The 18393-nt window shown below is 38.0% G+C and overlaps 1 protein-coding gene across 2 annotated transcripts in view; it reads left to right on the forward strand.

Moving 5' to 3' along the window:
• DAPK1 (death associated protein kinase 1) overlaps positions 1-18393 on the forward strand; it is a 104167-nt gene that overhangs the window by 65341 nt on the left and 20433 nt on the right. For both annotated transcript variants that reach the window (XM_060762087.2, XM_060762086.2), the window contains exons 12-19: positions 820-939; positions 2272-2370; positions 2741-2839; positions 3768-3866; positions 5643-5840; positions 7065-7262; positions 13614-13712; positions 17178-17255. In XM_060762087.2, coding sequence (XP_060618070.2) covers positions 820-939; positions 2272-2370; positions 2741-2839; positions 3768-3866; positions 5643-5840; positions 7065-7262; positions 13614-13712; positions 17178-17255 — 990 coding nt within the window. The remainder of the gene's footprint in view (positions 1-819; positions 940-2271; positions 2371-2740; positions 2840-3767; positions 3867-5642; positions 5841-7064; positions 7263-13613; positions 13713-17177; positions 17256-18393) is intronic.

Consider the following 18393-nt stretch of genomic DNA (forward strand, 5'->3'; position numbering starts at 1 on the left):
AAGAGAGGAAGCTGTTGGAGGTTGTTCTCTCCATGAGTGTGCAGTGTGTGGGCCTGGAAGCGGAGATCTTCTGCTTCATTGCAAAGATTATATAGAGAATTAGAACTTTTAAAGGCACTTAAAAGATACATGCAGAGGAACAGAAGGGCAGAAAAATCCTGAAAATGGAGAGAGATAAAGGAGTGTTGACTAATTCAACATTATTAGGAGGGGGGGGGGGGACTCACCTTTGGTTAAGAACAAAATAATTCCAAATACAGGTAGTCTCTGAGTTATGAACAAGATATGTTCTGTAGATTTGCTCTTAATGTGAATTTGTAAGTCAGAACAAGAATATTTCTTAAGTGTAACTCCAGCGATAGATAGAAAAATAGATAGATAGATAGATAGATAGATAGATAGGATAGACAGACAGACAGATAGATGCAAGCTTTGACTAGAATAGAGAAGATTTAACACCTCTGTGGTGTTTGTTTTGCCGTCTGTGTCCCTATTCAGAGGATTTCACTTCACTTTCTGTCCCTGTGATAATTGGATTTTGAAAAAAAATGGGCTGTTGAGGAAACAAGGATTGGTGATAAAACTTCAGTGGATACACCTTTTCCCGTGATAACTCTTTTAGGAGTGTATTTCCCCTCCAAGGGGTAGATTTCCTCTTTCTTCCTGTTGTCTCACCCCTGTTTGTAACTAGGAGTCAGATGTAAGTCAGATGTTTCTATCTCAAGGACTACCTGTACTAACCTTTCCCTTTTTTCTCTCTCTCCTCTATTTGCTGTCTCATCCACACTTCTTGCTCTTATTTCTGTTTTAATTTATGAGGATGAGGAAGATTCATTTGTAATGAAAGCCATCATACATGCCATCAATGATGACAATGTTCCTGGTCTCCAGCACCTTTTGGGGTCTTTAACCAATTATGACATCAATCAACCAAACAAGGTATGTTGTGCTTCTTCAAATGTATTTGATATGTAGGATGTCATCAGAGATAATGTTTTTAAATATACATATGATTACCATTTTTACTGGCAAAGAGAAGTTATCCAAAGATCCATATGTTTAACAACATTAATTTGGAAAAATATTTCTTTGAGGTGTATAAAATAGAGGCCACTGTAAGTCCAATTACACAACCCAACAAATAAATACCTTGGTATCTTGGTTTTAGACCTGTTCCAGGGGTTAATTGGGGCAATGACTTAGAAAAGTGCATTGGATAAATGGCTTCAGTTCTAGTTTCTTAGAAATTGGTTATTATGATTGTCTATGGGTGAGCAGATGGTGATCAGTAGGTGCCATTTCAAAAACTATAACTGATAGGGGAACGCTGGTGCCATTTTTTGAATCAGCAATTCAAGTATATCCAAAAATGAGACCAAAATTTGAGAAACCAAAAGATGTGTTGGCTATTGTAATTAATGTCTTTGTTGTGCCCCAGCCGTGGAACACCTTTTCACCCAGACACCATGCAGGGACGGGATGATCTACTAAGTACAATTTATTAAGAAAAACATAAGATAAGAAAAAGCACAATAAAAAGTACAGTTCAAAAGACAAATCTAGAAACTTCAAAGTTGCTGAAAAACATTCAGTTTCATGAATCAAATCACAGAAATGCAAAAACTTGGAACTGCACTTTGAGGCGATACAGGAAAACAAGACAAAATCTATACACTTGATCAAAATTATATCCAGAATTTGAGAACAGCATAATCCAGACCAAAAACCACGAAGACCTGAACAGGAATTGTAATCCAGAAACTTGAACCTTAACCAAGAAAACATAAACAAAACACACAATCCAGAAACTTGAACACTTGAAATAAAAAGACATAGAACTTAGAGGAGTTGTATTCATTTGAAATGCACTGCTGTTCTCATAAAGAGCTGTACACTTGATGCCCACTTAAAAGCCTCAATTCCCTCCCATGACATCACTCCTCATACACCTGCTTTTTTGCTGCTTATCTCAAAGCCACTGGGAAAAACAAGTCTGTCTGTCTTTTTACATTTTTGCAGTGCCGCTCTGACCTAGTAACAGACTCACACTCCCCCACATTTCTCTCAGGAACAAACTGGCAGATTCTCATGGGAACAGGTTTCGCTTTCTCTACCATCCTGAAAACTACCAGGAGATTCAGTAACACATTTCTCCATGCCACTTCCATCCCCCCCCCCCAGCCCCCTCCTGAGATCCCACTAAATCCCCTTCCTCGTCTTCTGAAGCATCAGATTCTTCACGAACCACAACAGTCTTTCTTTTCTTTGTAGCATGGGACACCACCGTTTCTAATTGCAGCCGGATGTGGGAATGTTCAGATGCTTCAGTTATTCCTGAAGCGAGGTGCTCGGATTGATGTCCAAGATAAGGTGGGGAGATTGTTTGATCACTGCTGGTAATCAAGTATTGTAGAACACAGTCAGTTTAACCTTTTTTTTTAACATGGATGTAAATGCTTTAGACAGTTAACATTTCTGCAGCTCAGTAATTTTGCCCCAGACCTACCCTCTTTTATTCAATACTTCAGGTACTATTATCAGATTAATAACTATGTAGATTAATTTGACAGTATCTTAATTTATTGAATGATTTCTGAAGAAACTGAAAACATTTCTGAGTTGGAAAAGTGCTTTTCTTAGAACTTAGTATTATTCTAAACATGTAGGGAGGATGCTTACAACAGATTGCTGCAATTTACTTATGCTTTTGTTGATTATTATCATCACATATTTTGGACAGGCAGGATCTAATGCAATCTATTGGGCATCTCGACATGGTCATGTAGAAACCCTGAAATTTCTCCATGGAAGTAAATGCCCTTTGGATGTCAGAGACAAGGTAAATGAAAATGTTTCATCTTCTAGCATTTTTAAAGAGATTTATTTTAAGTGCTTTATCCTTGCAGTGCTAAGTTTAAAGCAAGAGACTGTTTATAAAAAGAAGGTTTTGGTTTTATTGTTTTAAACACCAGTATTGTTAACTGCCTTCAAGGAGTCTCTGCCTGAAATGTGTGCCTTTTAATAAGCATGAGTGTAATATCCAATAAAAGAAAAAACAATCTATATGCTAATGTTTATATTCGATTTTTATCTTGTAAGCCATTCTTTGTAAACAATTGAAGGACAGTATAAAATTCCTATATTTCTGGACAAGTTGTTCATTGAAATATCTCAAAGGGTTAAACATGGTGTGTGAAAGAAAGATATATCCTCTTTTTCTCATCAATCTTCTAATAATACTATTTCAGACTTAATGTGATTCCCTCCCAGTCCCGAATACCCCAATAATAGCTGACTTAATTCTTAAATAGCCTGCCAAAGCATCTCTGTCTTTCTCTCACATACAGCAGGAGGATGGTGAATGTTTATGATTTATTTAAATTATAAATAGGAACATTAAAATTGGATAAACTGAACCACAGTCAAACTTCTGAATCTTTAACAACTTTTAAAAAGCCAAAAGAATTGCAGAGTGATTTTAATATACATTTGAACTAACCTAATCTTTCTAGAAATAGGCAACACAATCAGAAAATAGAACTAATTTCCACAAATGAATACTTGATGTACTTGTTTGTCCATTAAAATGTTGATCTATCCAGGCCATTGTCTTCTTCCTTTGAAGGCAGCATGAGGGAAAAAATACCAAGCTCTCAGTGCTGCTCAGCGTTTGTAGTTCTTATCCAATATTCACGGTGATTCACAATGTGAAAGTATTCAACTGTCTGCCAAGAGATGTAATCCTTGTATCTCTCTTCCAATCACAGTCTGGAGAAACCGCTTTGCATGTGGCATCTCGGTATGGTCATGTGGATGTGGTTCACTACTTGTGTGGCATTGGATCAAATCCAGATTTTCAAGATAAGGTAAGTAGTAAGTAGTGGTAACCTGTGCCCCTCAGTCAAGTAAGAATATGCCCTAAATACTTATGTATAAAGGTAAAGGTAAAGGTTTCCCCTTTACCTACCTAAAGGTTTCCCCTGACATTAAGTCTAGTTGTGTCCAACTCTGGGAGGGGGGGTGCGCATCTCCATTTCTAAGCTGAAAATCCAGTGTTGTCCATATACACCTCCAAGGTCCTGTGGCCAGCATGACTGCATGAAGTGCCATTACCTTCCCACCAAAGCAGTACCTGTTGGTCTACTCACATTTGCATGTTTTCGAACTGCTAGGTTGGCAGAAGCTGGGGCTAACAATGGGAGCTCACCTCATCCTGCGAATTCGGACTGCCGACCTTCAGGTCAACACATTTTGTAGCTTAGTAGTTTAACCCACTGCGCCACCATGCCCCCTTCTAGTATGCAATACATATACATAGTAGAAATTTTATTCAAACAACCCAAAAAACCTAGACCGTCTTATCCATGGGTCAATGTAACTTTTGTGCCTCAACTATTATGGAGAAAAAGGAACTATCCCCCTCTCTGAGTGATGAAAGGCAAGAGCTTAGTCCATCCTAAGATTAAGATATATTGGCCCCTCTACTCCCTTCTGTGACTCCACTTTTGGCCTTTTAAAATGATTGTACAGGGAAATATCAAGAATGATCCTGAAGTGGCATCGGTGTTTTCCCCTGTCCATAGTATGGCCCTCTACTTATCCAAGGGGCATATCAGAAACCATAATCCAAAACCTGCTCTCAATGTATAAATGAGGTCAACTTGTATATGGCTATATATAGTACTTGTCTCATCAAAATTTTTGATAAGAGTCTGTGTTGGTATTTTTTTAAATTCTTATCATAAATGTTAGACACTGTCTTGCACTCAGTCAAATCTTTGGTCCATTTTGCTCCCTATTGTCAACACTGACTGGCAGCAGCTTTGAAGGAATTTAGTTGAACCTCAGAACTTTCTCAACTGTTTACTAACAATAAAGATTCAAAATAGACTCAACCAACTGCACTAAAGATTCATTCATAAAATAAAAAGGGTTATCTAACCTAATCCTCTGCCAGATGTTGAGTTCTCGAAAAACTTTACTAAACATCTGCTAGTGGCTGTTTTAGACATTTACATGAATTTGTTGTGCAGTGTTTATTGTGAATTCTATAAGATGCTTCAGCTGCGCTTCATGAAAAGAAAAATTGGCCTGTTTAGCAATCCTTTCGAATGCTGTTTTATTATCACTAAATGTTTGGTTTTTATACCTATTTTATGTTCCTATATATCTGGGATCATGTAAAAAATTATCAGGCCAAAAGGGATCACATATTGAAAAATGCAATAAGCCTTGGTATATTTTACATAATACCTTTCAAAACATTTTCATGTGCACTTTTTTTCTTGTTTTTTATTGATGGCATTGAATTGTTGCCAGCACTGTGAACCCCCCCGAGTCCCTTTAGGGCGGTATACAAATACTACAGACAAATAAATAAATAAATAAATATCACAAAAGGTTTGTTTATAATAAGAAGTAATAATGACATTTTTATAGTAAATAACTGGGTCTGAGCTACTCTCACACCCATCTCTTCTAAGGTTTAGGACTTGAGACTTGGGCAGTGTGGGGTTGAACTCCAACATCTAGGACATGATTTATAAAGTCATAATCGGAAGTGGTATGAAAGCAATGAAGATTTGAGACATTCTGGGATTATTAATATCATCATTACATTATTTTGTTTTTGAAAATTGAAGGAAGAAGAAACACCTTTGCACTGTGCTGCTTGGCATGGTTACTACCTTGTTACCAAAGCACTGTGTATGGCAGGCTGTAATGTGAACGTTAAAAATAGAGAAGGGGAAACCCCACTCTTGACAGCGTCAGCAAGAGGCTACCATGATATTGTGGAATGTTTGGCAGAGCATGGCGCCGACCTTGATGCAACTGACAAGGTTAGTTATGGTTGAATGAGACACATTTAGCAAAAAATTGCCTATGTAACGGTTTTATATATTTATAAATAATTCAGAACTGTTTACATTACATTCCTTTCCCAATGATTCTTGAATACTGCAGATCATTGCTCATAATTTATTAAGGCACACTAAATAAATCGAATGGTACTAGTCTGTTCAGTGCTTCCAAATCACTGTTTTAAATGCACTTATTTAAATTTGTTTCTAGATTCAGCTACAGAGCTCACTTTTTTTAGCAATCCACTTGTTCACCCGCCCACTTCATGTCATTTTTCAGGCACTAGTTAACAATATACCTGTAAAGCTATTAGAGAACAAACATTTGATTTTGCTGCTTGTCTATATTGTTTTCATTCTATTTTAGAATGCATTTCTAATTCAATATTTTACATAATTATAATTTGTGTTTTCATGTTGTTGTGTAGATTTTTAGCCATTGCAGCCCCAGCCACCCTGGCATACTATAAAGTTTCATCAGGCAGTTAAACTGCATTATGGGAGTCTACCCCATAATATCAAGTCCCCTGCACTTAGGAGCCCTTCAACATAAAGAATATAATCATATATAGAAATAATAACATTGTAATGTAATAGTGCTGCATATTGTATGTAGTATTAATAATGTTGTAGTATAATATATTGTATATTGTATGTACTACAACTTATAATATGGTACAACATATTATATAATACTAATAGTTTAATGTACTGGTAGTGTATTATATATATTATAGAATCATAGAGTTGGAAGAGACCTCATGTGCCATCCAGTCCAACCCCCTGCCAAGAAGAAGGAAAATCTCATTCACTTCATATTGCTATATAATCATATAGTATAATATAATAATATATAATAATATGATAATTGTATATTCAGTATTACATATAATATTACTAGTAATATTTTAGTATAATGTGTTATTATTTTTGATATAGATGTGGATTTGTTTTTGGGATTTGGTGGGTTGGGTAGTTTTGTCTTTGTTCAGCCTCTCACGGCATTGAATGTTTGCCAATATCTGTTGTAAATCGCACTGTCACCTTGAGGAGACAGGGCGGGATATAAATAACATTTATTATTATTATTATTATTATTATTATTATTCATAATGCCAGTGTAGATGGGGCCTGGGTTCATGTAAAAAAAGGGATGTATAAATTGAGAGGATTTTCTTCATGAATTTTTATGTACACCTTTAGGATGGACACATAGCTCTTCACCTGGCAGTCCGAAGATGTCAGATGGAAGTGGTTAAAACACTCCTCAGCCAAGGAAGCTCTATAGATTTCCAAGACAGACATGGGAACACTCCTCTCCATGTAGCCTGCAAAGATGGAAACATGCCCATAGTGATGGCACTCTGTGAAGCAAATTGCAACATAGATGTCACTAATAAGGTAATAATGATTAAAAGCTTACTTTACAAAACTTCTCAAGATTGGGGTGGGGTGGTGGTGGGGGGATGACTATTAAATGTCCAATGAGAATGGCAAAAGTATTCTCTTTTGAGAAATCACAATGTTGTAGAGAAGTTACATCTTCCTTACACTTCAATGCAGCGGTTTGTTTCTAATGCTTTAACTATTAATGCTTTGATCTCTAGAAACTAGTTCTCATGATAAATGAAAGTCCTTCTCTCTCTTATCTTCCTATCCTTTTTCTATATGTTTGAAGCTGGGCTGCATTTGTATTGAATTTCTTGGCACATGTAAAGTATTTTCCATGTGTCATGTGTTTCCTTACCATGCATCAGTGGCTATTGTGTCAGAACTCGCTTCTGACACAATAAATAAATCAGTGGCTATCAGTCCTCCTTGTTCCTGGATGTTACATACTATGAATGTATTTCCTTGCAATTAAATATCAGTTTACCTAATGCAGGAACTTCCTGTTTTTCCTCTGTTACTCAGAAAGCAGCTACGCATTACAAGAATACAGGACAGCCTCCATTTTCAATGGGGATATATTCTTGGACTTAGTGCAGGCACATAAAAACAGATAATGTTGAAATGAATGACCTCCATGGATGCATACCATAGAACAGAACTTTCCAATCACTTCATATTCGTGACACAGCTTTTAAACATGCATCATTTCACAACACAGTAATTCAATTTTACTAACCAACTAGAGGTTAAACCAACCCCTTATAAGAGATATGGATACTTACATACATTGTAATAATGGAATGTATGGTGACACAACATATCTCATGAAAACCTTCCATTTATATCAGTGGTTTCCAGCCTGCGGTCTGTGAACCACTAGTAGTTCACAAGAACTAAAATATGGTCCGCAGCCTCACTGTTACTACACTGCTGCAATGAGAGCAACTAGTTTCGCAAAGCCATCTTATAGTGCTGAGACAACTGGGATGTCAGGAGGGGAGAGGCTGACTACCCACGAAAGGTGCGACAACAAGCCTCCTGAGTGCTGCTTCTCCTCCTCCCTCCCTCTGAACTTAGCCATTCCATGTGGTGCCTAGAAGTGGGGGCGGCTTGGTATCTTCGTTTTTAGGCCTGTTCCTGGGGTTATTTAGGATGCTCATTCAGAAAAGTGTATTGGATAGACCACATCAACTCTAGATTATTAAATATGGTTTTCTGTGGGTGAGCAGATGGCATATGTCCTGTATCAGAAACTAGACTAGAGCTGATGTGGTCTATCCAATGCAATTTTTTGGATCTGGACTCCAAATAACTAAACCGAATCTAAAGTTGACCAAAAACTTATTTGCAACCCTTTTGGTACTATTGTTGGAGTGGTTTCTGGTCAAAAAAAAGTTGGGAACTACTGATTTATATTTTGAATATCTAATTTATGCTTATTTCATAAACTCAGAAGCTTCTCATTATGTTCAGGTAATTCATCTGCATACTGTAGCCAACACACTAGTGTGTTACAACACACTGGAAATTTCTGGCATTGGATTGTGCCTAGATAATGCCTAGAGAGAACATATTTTTAATTGGGAATAGGGGGAATAAAATGTAATAAACTCATAGATACGTTAAAAGTTTTCAGTGTATATATATATATAACAAGGGACAGCTTGAAGTGTCTGAGACTAAAAATAATAATTAATGTTATAGCTTTCCTCCTACAAGTATGAATTGCTTGAGAACATTTCCATTGTAAGGAAGCTAGTGTGGCATAGTGATTTACACTATCTTCCTTGAGGAAGACAGGGTAAAACTTCTGAATAAATCTTGCCAAGAAAACACTATGATAGGGTCACCATAGGCCAGAATTGCCCTGAGATGACTTAATAGCAGCAACAAATGTCCATGGTGCTAATGTATGGTTTTTTAGGCTCTTCTAACCTTTCTGTATGAAAGGATATATTTTATTTTTGGACAGTGGCGGGCAAATGCCCTTGAGCAGGGGATAGTTTTTGACCCCAAAGCTTCCCAAGGCAATTGAATAGATATGTTTCCATTGACCCAGAATTAATATGATGTAAATTCCAGTTGCAACTAAAGATTAACAAATTGGTGGATTTGGGCATGGCAAAGAAATGAACCCAAACCCATATTTGGGTGCGATGTCATCTGTACGCAGATGATGTCCAACTCTGTCACTCCTTTCCACCTGCTACTAAGGAGGCTGTCCAGGTCCTGAACCGGTGCTTGGCCGCTGTGACGGTCTGGATGAGGGCGAACAAATTGAAACTGAATCCAGACAAGACAGAGGTACTCCTGGTTAGTTGCAAGGCCGAACAGGGTATAGGGTTACAGCCTGTGTTGGACGGGGTCGCACTCCCCCTGAAGACGCAAGTTCGCAGCTTGGGTATGATCCTGGACTCATCGCTGAGCCTGGAACCCCAGGTTTCGGTGGTGACCAGGGGAGCATTTGCACAGTTAAAGCTCGTGCGCCAGCTGCGCCCGTACCTTGGGAAGTCTGACTTGGCCACGGTAGTCCACGCTCTGGTTACATCCCGTTTAGACTACTGCAACGCTCTCTACGTGGGGTTGCCTTTGAAGACGGCTCGGAAGCTCCAACTAGTCCAACGTGCGGCAGCCATGATACTAACAGGAGCGGAGCGCAGGGAGCATACAACTCCTGTGCTGCACCGGCTCCACTGGCTGCTGATTTGCTACCAGGCTCAATTCAAAGTGCTGGCGTTGGCCTTTAAAGCCCTAAACGGTATTATTGAAATCCAGCCTTGCCGCCTAAAACCTTCAGTGGCCTTCTGTCTCACAACGAGCAGTGAAAGCTGTGGATTTTGGGCTGCACAATCATTTATTGGGATTATTTTTAAATGCAAGTGTCACCAGCCGCCAAGTTTTTCAAAAGGCTTATGATAATGAGCCTTCTGCCCCATTGTGTTAGCTTAATCCTGACTGATTGAGCAATTAAATGCAGAGCCATGATAGAAACTCTGTTTTCAGAAAGACTGAGTTAATATAGCTAAGGACTTGATTTTATGGTTCAGAGTCTTTGACTGGACTAAGTGGCTTCACATAAATTTCTGCCTATGTTAAAATTGCATTTAAAATGCTTACCTACTATAGACATGTGTCAGTTGGCTTGAACTTGAGCTCTTTGGATTTGTACAAGCAATAACTTCTGAAAGCTTTTAGTCATGTGCTTGACTCAGATAACGAAGAGCTTTTGATGCCATTGTAACCCTGATGTATCCTGAATATCAAGTCATGAAATGACATAATTAACAAAGCGATTATCCTTGATTTCTAAACTTAAAATCAACTAATTTGTTTAGTCACTGCCCTATCGAGTGTCATGCAAATGATCTTCTTCAGCCTCCTATAGGAGGTCTTCCGAGTTTGAGGCATATATGTATAATGGGATATATGTATAATGGAACTAGCATTGTGTATTGGTTTGAGCATTGCACTATAACTCTGGAGACCAGAGTTCAAATTCTTGCTCAGCTATGAAGCCCACTTGGTGACTTTGGGAAAGTAATATTCTCTCAGCTCAGAAGAAGGAAATAGTAAATCTCTTTTGAACAAATCTTGCCAAGAAACCCTTTGACAGGGTCACCTTAGGAATACCATAGGTCAGAGATGACTTGAAGGCAGAGTACAACAACATTTTTTCCTAATGCTTTAATGGAATATCTTTCTGAATGGAGAGGCTGAAAGGTAATTAAGTAATCATCATATGTACTCTGTTGTTGCTCCCTTTCTCTACTGATTATTCTTCACCACCACCCTCTCTGATTATGATAAGAAAAGGATGACATTTTAATTCATTGGTGGTGTTATACTGATTCGTAAATTTAAAAAAGTACAAATAAGGTGATTTTGCCAACCCAGAAGATTGCAGAAAATGCACAAAGAATATTGATCCAATAAGTATTCATTGTTTTTTTTAGTTTTCATAAGTATTAATAAGTATTCGTTGTGTTATGATGTAGACTCTTAATATGTAGACTTGATGAGAAGTGGCTTAAAGAGCTGGGCATTTTTAGCTTGCAGAAGACAAGACTGAGAGGAGACATGATGAGGGCCATGTATAAAATATGTGAGGGGGAGTCATAGGGAGGAGGGAGCAGGCTTGTTTTCTGCTGGCCTGGAGACTAGGACGCCGAATAGTGGCTCCAAACTACAGGAATGGAGATTCCACCTGAACATTAGGAAGAACTTCCTAACAGTGAGAGCTGTTCAGCGGTGGAATTCCCTGCCCCGGAGTGTGGTGGAGGCTCCTTATTTGGAGGCTTTTAAACAGAGGCTGGATGGCCATCTGTCAGGGGGTGATTTGAATGCGACTTTCCTGCTTCTTGGCAGGGAGTTGGACTGGTTGGCCCATGAGGTCTCTTCCAACTCTATGATTCTATCATTTTGTTCTTAGCGTGTGTTTGTATCTTCAAGAGAGAAGAGTTTAAAAAGAGTAGGGTGCCAATAAAGATCTTTCCATAATCCACATATACATGCACACCACAGAATGAGGGGGAAGTGGAAGCAGCTGCCAGTATGCAAAGAAAATAATCCTTAAAAATAGATTCAGGGATGACAGAAACTGTATTTCCAGAATCTTGTTCTACTTTGAGGAACCGAGGAGCTTTACATTTCTTACTGGAATAGTACAAAGAAGAAGAAGAAAGCAAACTCAGGAAGATCCTGAGAAACTAACTAGATTGTCTGATTGAAATCTTATATTCTGTGGGATGGGTTTTGTTGGGTTGGAAGAGGGCTGAAGACTTATCCAGGCTGGTCTAAAGAAGAAAACACTCATGATCCTTGGATTTTGCTGATTATTGTTGCCACTGCATCCCCTTGTTCTATTCTTTCGGAAGGACTGTTTGTAGCAATATATTGGATTGTTGCAAAGATTATTCCAAAAGTGTTTTTAAGAAAACACACACACAAGACTCAAGGCATGGTTTAACTGATTCATTGCTTATAGTTTAGAGGGCAATTTTTCTCCTTTTCAATTTTTTATCTTTAATTTTTGTAGAGTAAGTTCAAAAATTCCATCTCATTGATATATTCTAATAGTATAACTCTTTTTTAAAAATAATAAAAATAATAAAAATAATCAGGAAATGAAGAGAACGTATTGTCTTGGAAATCTCTGAGGGAATAAAATATTGCAGCTTGTGCCAGAAATTATCCATGACAACAGATCTGTCATTTGGGTGTTTTGGGTGTGTTTTTTTTTTTAAAAAAAACAACACATATTGCAAACTTTTGAAACATTTATTCTCTCTGGAGAAGCCCTTTGAAGGTGATTTCTAGTACAACACAGCCATGAAATTAACTTAAAAACTGTAGTATAATAGTAGATTTTGAAAACCAGGATAGTTCTTATAACAACAGGTTCTCTGTTATGGCAAGAGCAAAAGCACAGTTGTCTTTGTTGGTCTAAAGCCGTTTCTAGAAGCCTTCATATCTACCAGGAGCAAATCTTTTGTAAAGTAATTCCAAATACTTTGAATTGCAACTGGGATAGCACACAGCAATACTTCATTGCTGGGACTGCCAGCTATTGTGACAATTGCAGCTAACTTCAGAGAGAACCGGAAAGTTGAAGAGGGGAGGTGACAGATCAAGCCATCATCCTTACTAAAGAACATTTCCCAAAGCTTCACTCTGTGAGCCCTGACCCCACTATGCTACTTGCTGTTATTGTGTGCCTTCAAGCCATTTCCAACCTATGGCAACCCTAAGACAAACCTATCAACAGAGTTTATTTGGCAAGATTTGTTCAGCATCACATGGCCTAACCTAATTTTAGCAAGTATGGAAAGTAATCTTGGACTGTTCACTTGTATCATTTTACATAATTTTGCTGACAGACTTGTCTGATTGAAAGGGGGAAAATATCACCATAGTTTGACTAACAAAAGAGGAAAATGATTAATTGATCATGGTGACCCAAAGGTGACAGTCCCTTGTAGTGTGATTTACACATCCAGCAGGCATTGTTTTTCAGCTACAGGATTTAACATTGGAAATACAACTCTTCACTCTGGTCCGGTTATTTAATTGGTATCCCTGGTATTAAACAGTAGAAATAGTTGACATTCCTTATTTCCTTCCAATATGGATGCTATTTCAGCTAGGGAGGCCTTTTTTATGAAACACTTGCTAGCCCCTCCACTGTCTTGTTCCAGGTAGGATTCCAGTTCAACAAGCAATGTCATGTAAGTCACACAACTCACACAAAGACATAAATCATGGCAATAATATGGTGCAAATACTGAAGCTGTTTTATGGAGAGGTTGGGGTGTATCCCTCTTTACTGGCTCATTTGTAAAGTCTGTTTTCCTCTCTTGACAGTATGGGCGAACACCTCTACATCTGGCAGCAAACAATGGCATTCTTGATGTGGTCCGGTACCTCTGTCTCAGCGGAGCCAATGTAGAAGCTTTAACATCTGTAAGTGTGACTCCAGTATTATTTGCACTACTTTGAAGCAGTATTCTGCAAGAAAAAACAAATGTTCTAAGATGTCACACTTTGTTTTTAAAATAGAACATTAACTTTTCCCAATGACATAAGATGTAGATAATTATAATTTTAATCTGAAATACAAATTCATTAATCTGAAATTCAGTTCCTGCCTTTATCAGCAGTATATTTACAGAAAAATATGCTGTTTTATTTTCAGTATCCTATTAGCCCTTTTCTACTGTATATCCTTTTAAAGGATCTTTTAAGCCTAGTTCTTCTAAAATGGTTCTCAACTAAAAATAAGGATTTTTTTTCTCAGTGCACATATATGTGTAGGAGAAATGGATAGACAGGTTTTCAGATGATCTTGTATAGAATAATTACTACTTGTCAAGCGAATCTGCTCCACTACTTTCAATCAGCGCCACCTGCTGTCTTTCCCGTTTCATTAAGGTGGAGGATATATATATATACACACACACACAATTTGCCTTTTAAAAATAATGTACTTTTGAAGGAATAATTACATAAAAGGGTGGAAGATAAGAAAGAGAGAAAAAGGAGAAATACAATATATGTATTTCTGGCTGCCTGTCTGCTACCAAACACAATTCAAGTGCTGGTTTTAGCCTATAAAGCCCTAAATGGTTCTGGCCCAGCTTACCTTATTGTACCAGCTTATATTAGATCAACCCTTCCCTCTTGACCTTCCGGAAAAAAGTGAAAACGTGGCTATTTGATCAAGCCTTCGGAATCTAATGCAACAATCAAACACAAAATTGAACATTGGAACAGCTCAGATGTTGATTTTTGGACAATGAGACTAGCAATGAAGGCATTGGTTTTATATGTTTTTAAAGGTTTTATTGAACGTATTTGTAATTCTGTTTCAATATCTTTTTAATGTATATATTGTTAGGCATCAAATGGCTGCCTGGTTGTAAGCCACCTTGAGTCACCTTCATGTTCGAGAAAGGCAGGATAGAAATATCGTAAATGAATAATAATATGTGTCTAAACACATCTCCCTCTGTGAACCAACTCAGAGGTTAAGATCATCTGGGGAGGCCCTGCTCTCAGTCACACCTCTTTCGCAGGCACAAATGGTGGGGACAAGAGACAGAGCCTCCTCAGTGGGGGCCCCTCGGTTATTGAACTCTTCCCCAGTGAAATCAATTCAGCCCCTCCCTCCTGACCTTCAGAAAGCATGTAAAAACATGGCTTTGGGACAAAGTCTTTGGCCAATGTGATGATGCAAAATGTGTAATAACAATTGGAACAGCTTTTCGATTATGATCTCGGTTTGCGGGGTTTTAATAATGTGTTTTATATTATTTCAAATTCATGTTTTAATGTATATGTTTATTTTATGTCTGTTATGTATATGGCATCAAATTGTTGCATTTACATAAAACTGCTCTGAATCCCCTTCGGGGTTGAGAAGAGCAGGGTATAAAGACTGTAAATAAATAAATAAATAATCTGGAACACACACACACACATACACAGACAGACAGACAGACACACACACACACACGCACACACATAAAGTGACCAGATGTCCAAAAACATAATTTTTTGAAGCTGGCACATACAAAATACATGTGTACATTACTGTTTACTTCAAAAATTGGTAATGTTTAATATGTTAGTATTAAACTAGAATGCAGCATGCATCAAAGTTGGTGTGAATTGACCACTCTATGGTGATAAAGCAACCAAAATACACAGTGTTGAGTTTCAAAGTGATAGTCAATTTGATTGTAATTGCCAGAATAACTTGATTTAATACACTTGTTTTTCTGGATAGCAATGTACTACATACACAGGGGTGGAGAGATTTATGTAACTAAAGCTTTATTTTTATTTACACAAGTTAAAAGAGAACAAGAAGTTTTACTTGATTGGATAATACAGAATGACAGCGACCTGATTACACATATGCCTACTTGGTAAAGTAAATTAGAATCATTTTCAGACAACATCATGTAATTGTGTTCACATTAAGAGAGAGGTACAAAGTACATTAATAAAAGCAAAAGAAATATGTAAACAGGATTATGGAGGCATAGTTCTGGGGCTGGACTTCTAAATAGTAGAGAAAAGAGATCATTTTAGTTAGAGTCATGTACAGTATTGATTTCTCTATTTCAGTTTATTTATGTAAATCTAGTTAGTGTGCCATCACATTAATCTTATTTGCTAAATCAAAATATCACATTTGAGAAACAATTGTAAAGAGAACAGCATTAATATTGTAAATATATATTGAGTCTTTTCCTGAACGAAAAATTGATAGGTCATTGGGTAATGCTGCAAAAGCAGTTGCATTTCAACAGCTGTAAGGTACTGCTGCAGTAAGCAGTTTTTCTTGCAGCTCATTTCATTTCAAACTGCTGACCTGTGAAATAGAGGTAATTAAAAGTCAAGATCAATGCTGAAGACAAATTTGCTCTTCTCCTGGGTTTGCTTTAGCTGTTTAATGTTGTGTTCCTCTTCTATCATCGCCACCTGACGTTAGTAGATATCCAAGCTATTCATTTTACCACTTTCTTTTACCTAATATAAATATATATCTTTCTCTACTAGCGGCATCTATTTAATGTGCATCAACTTATCTTTGTGCCTTTTTTTAAAGATTCATAGAGCGCATACCTAATATTAGAAACACATTTTCCAAAAAACATAATAATGAAAACATAGTGTTTTAGACTTTATACTGTTTCAGTAAAATCTAGATGTATATTCTTGTAAAAGAAGTTGTTCTGATTTTTCATTTGGGGGGTTGCTTTGAGAGAGTTTTTTAGTGCTGAAGATACTGGGTATTTTAAAAAGATGGATCTGATTTTAAATCGCTAGATTTCTGCAACCACAAATCACCCATGAATGAAACTCTTCAACACTTGGAGTATAGGGTATTAAATGATTAATGCTATGTGTTTATTATTTATTTATTTACCCTATTTATACCCCATCGTTCTCAACCCCATAGGGGACTCAAGGCGACTTACATACATACACAACGATTCAAAGCCATACATAATGCTAAATGCCTATCCCTGGCTTCAGACATTCACAAGATGCCAACCCAGCAGCATAAAGCCTAATGAGATATTCCCCATTTTTGGAGATGTTGTTTTAGATTTGTTTCTGGCTCAAAGGGTTAGAAGAGCTTGATAACTCATTAAACCATTTGTAACTTTTTGTGTAATTGAAACATGTTGCCCTTGTGAGATACACTGCTTTGAAATTAGGTCCATCATTTTGAAACACCCTCTGTTTGATCCTTTCTAGATACAATGCCCTTGGTGCGTTCTATGTAATCCATTTGCTTCTGACAGCATTTATTTTCTTATCAGCTTCGGAATAATGGAATTGTGGTGTACATACTCACAAAAATTCATTTTCTGGGTGAGAAGACATTCTAGCTAACAGCTTATCTTCTAACAGGATGGAAAAACAGCAGAAGATTTGGCTAGAGCCGAGCAGCATGAACATGTGGCCAGCCTGCTTACAAGGCTTAAAAAGGTGAGGAATGTGAATGATAAATCAGGGTGTTTTTTTTTCTTCACTTTATCTCTTGAGACTAAAAGCATATTGGAGGAAATTACATTTTAAGAAAGTAGATTAAAACATGATTGTTGCAGAATTACTGGCAGTTTTCATCTTAATTTTAAGATGATATTATTCCTGCTAGAAACACTGGCTACAGTCCAGTTGTGTTCTTGCCCTGGATCTCAATTAAAACAGTATAATAATAATAATAATAATAATAATAATAATAATAATCTAGTGTCCCCTTATTTATCGCAGAGATTCCGTTCCAGGAGAGCCTGCAATAAGTGAAAATCTGTGAAATAAGGACACTCCACCCACTCGGCGGTGGCCTCCCCTTCCTCTCTGCTTTCTCTGCACCTGGCCTCGGAGGCCCCTTGGGCATCTTTGGTGGTGCTGCCAGGCTGGCCTGGCAGTGCCGTCAATGGAGCCCAAGGGGCTTCCAAAGCTGGGAGTAGCACAGGCGGCAAAGAGGAGGAGGCTGCCGCCAAGTGGGCAGAGCCTCCTACTCCTCCTACTCCTCACCGCCTCTGCTGCTCTGGCCTCGGAGGCCTCTTGGGCACACTTGATGGCAATGCCAGGCTGGGGTGGAGCCTCAGCCCAGCCTGGCAGCACCAAGGGGCCTCCAAAGCCGACAGGAGCACAAGTGGCGAGGAGGAGGAGGCCTGGCTCCCCCTCACCTCCTACTCTTCCTCCTCCTTCCTCCCCCCCCCCCCCCGGCAGCTCGGGGGGGGGGGAGAGGAAAAAACCGCAATATGGCAAGTCCACATAAAGCAATCCATGAAGCAGCGAGGGAACACTAATAATAGTTACCTGCCTCTCCTCATGCCTCTAGATGAGCCACAGCGTAGTTTAAACATATCATCATAAAAGCATTCAATAAAATGCATAAATTAAAACATATTTCTATAAAATGCACAATTAAAGGTTAAAACCAAGACTTTGTACTTTACCTGGAAACTAATTGGCAACCAGTGGAGTGACTTTAGTATAGGTGTAAAAAGCTTAATCCTAGATGTTCCTGTAAGTAGTCTGGCTGTTTTGAATTAATTGGAGTTTCCGAACTTGGTAGAGGTAACCCAATGCAAAGTGTATTGCAAAAGTCCAGCCT

This window comes from Anolis sagrei, chromosome 2 (genome assembly GCF_037176765.1).
Source record: "Anolis sagrei isolate rAnoSag1 chromosome 2, rAnoSag1.mat, whole genome shotgun sequence".
NCBI lineage: Eukaryota > Metazoa > Chordata > Lepidosauria > Squamata > Dactyloidae > Anolis > Anolis sagrei.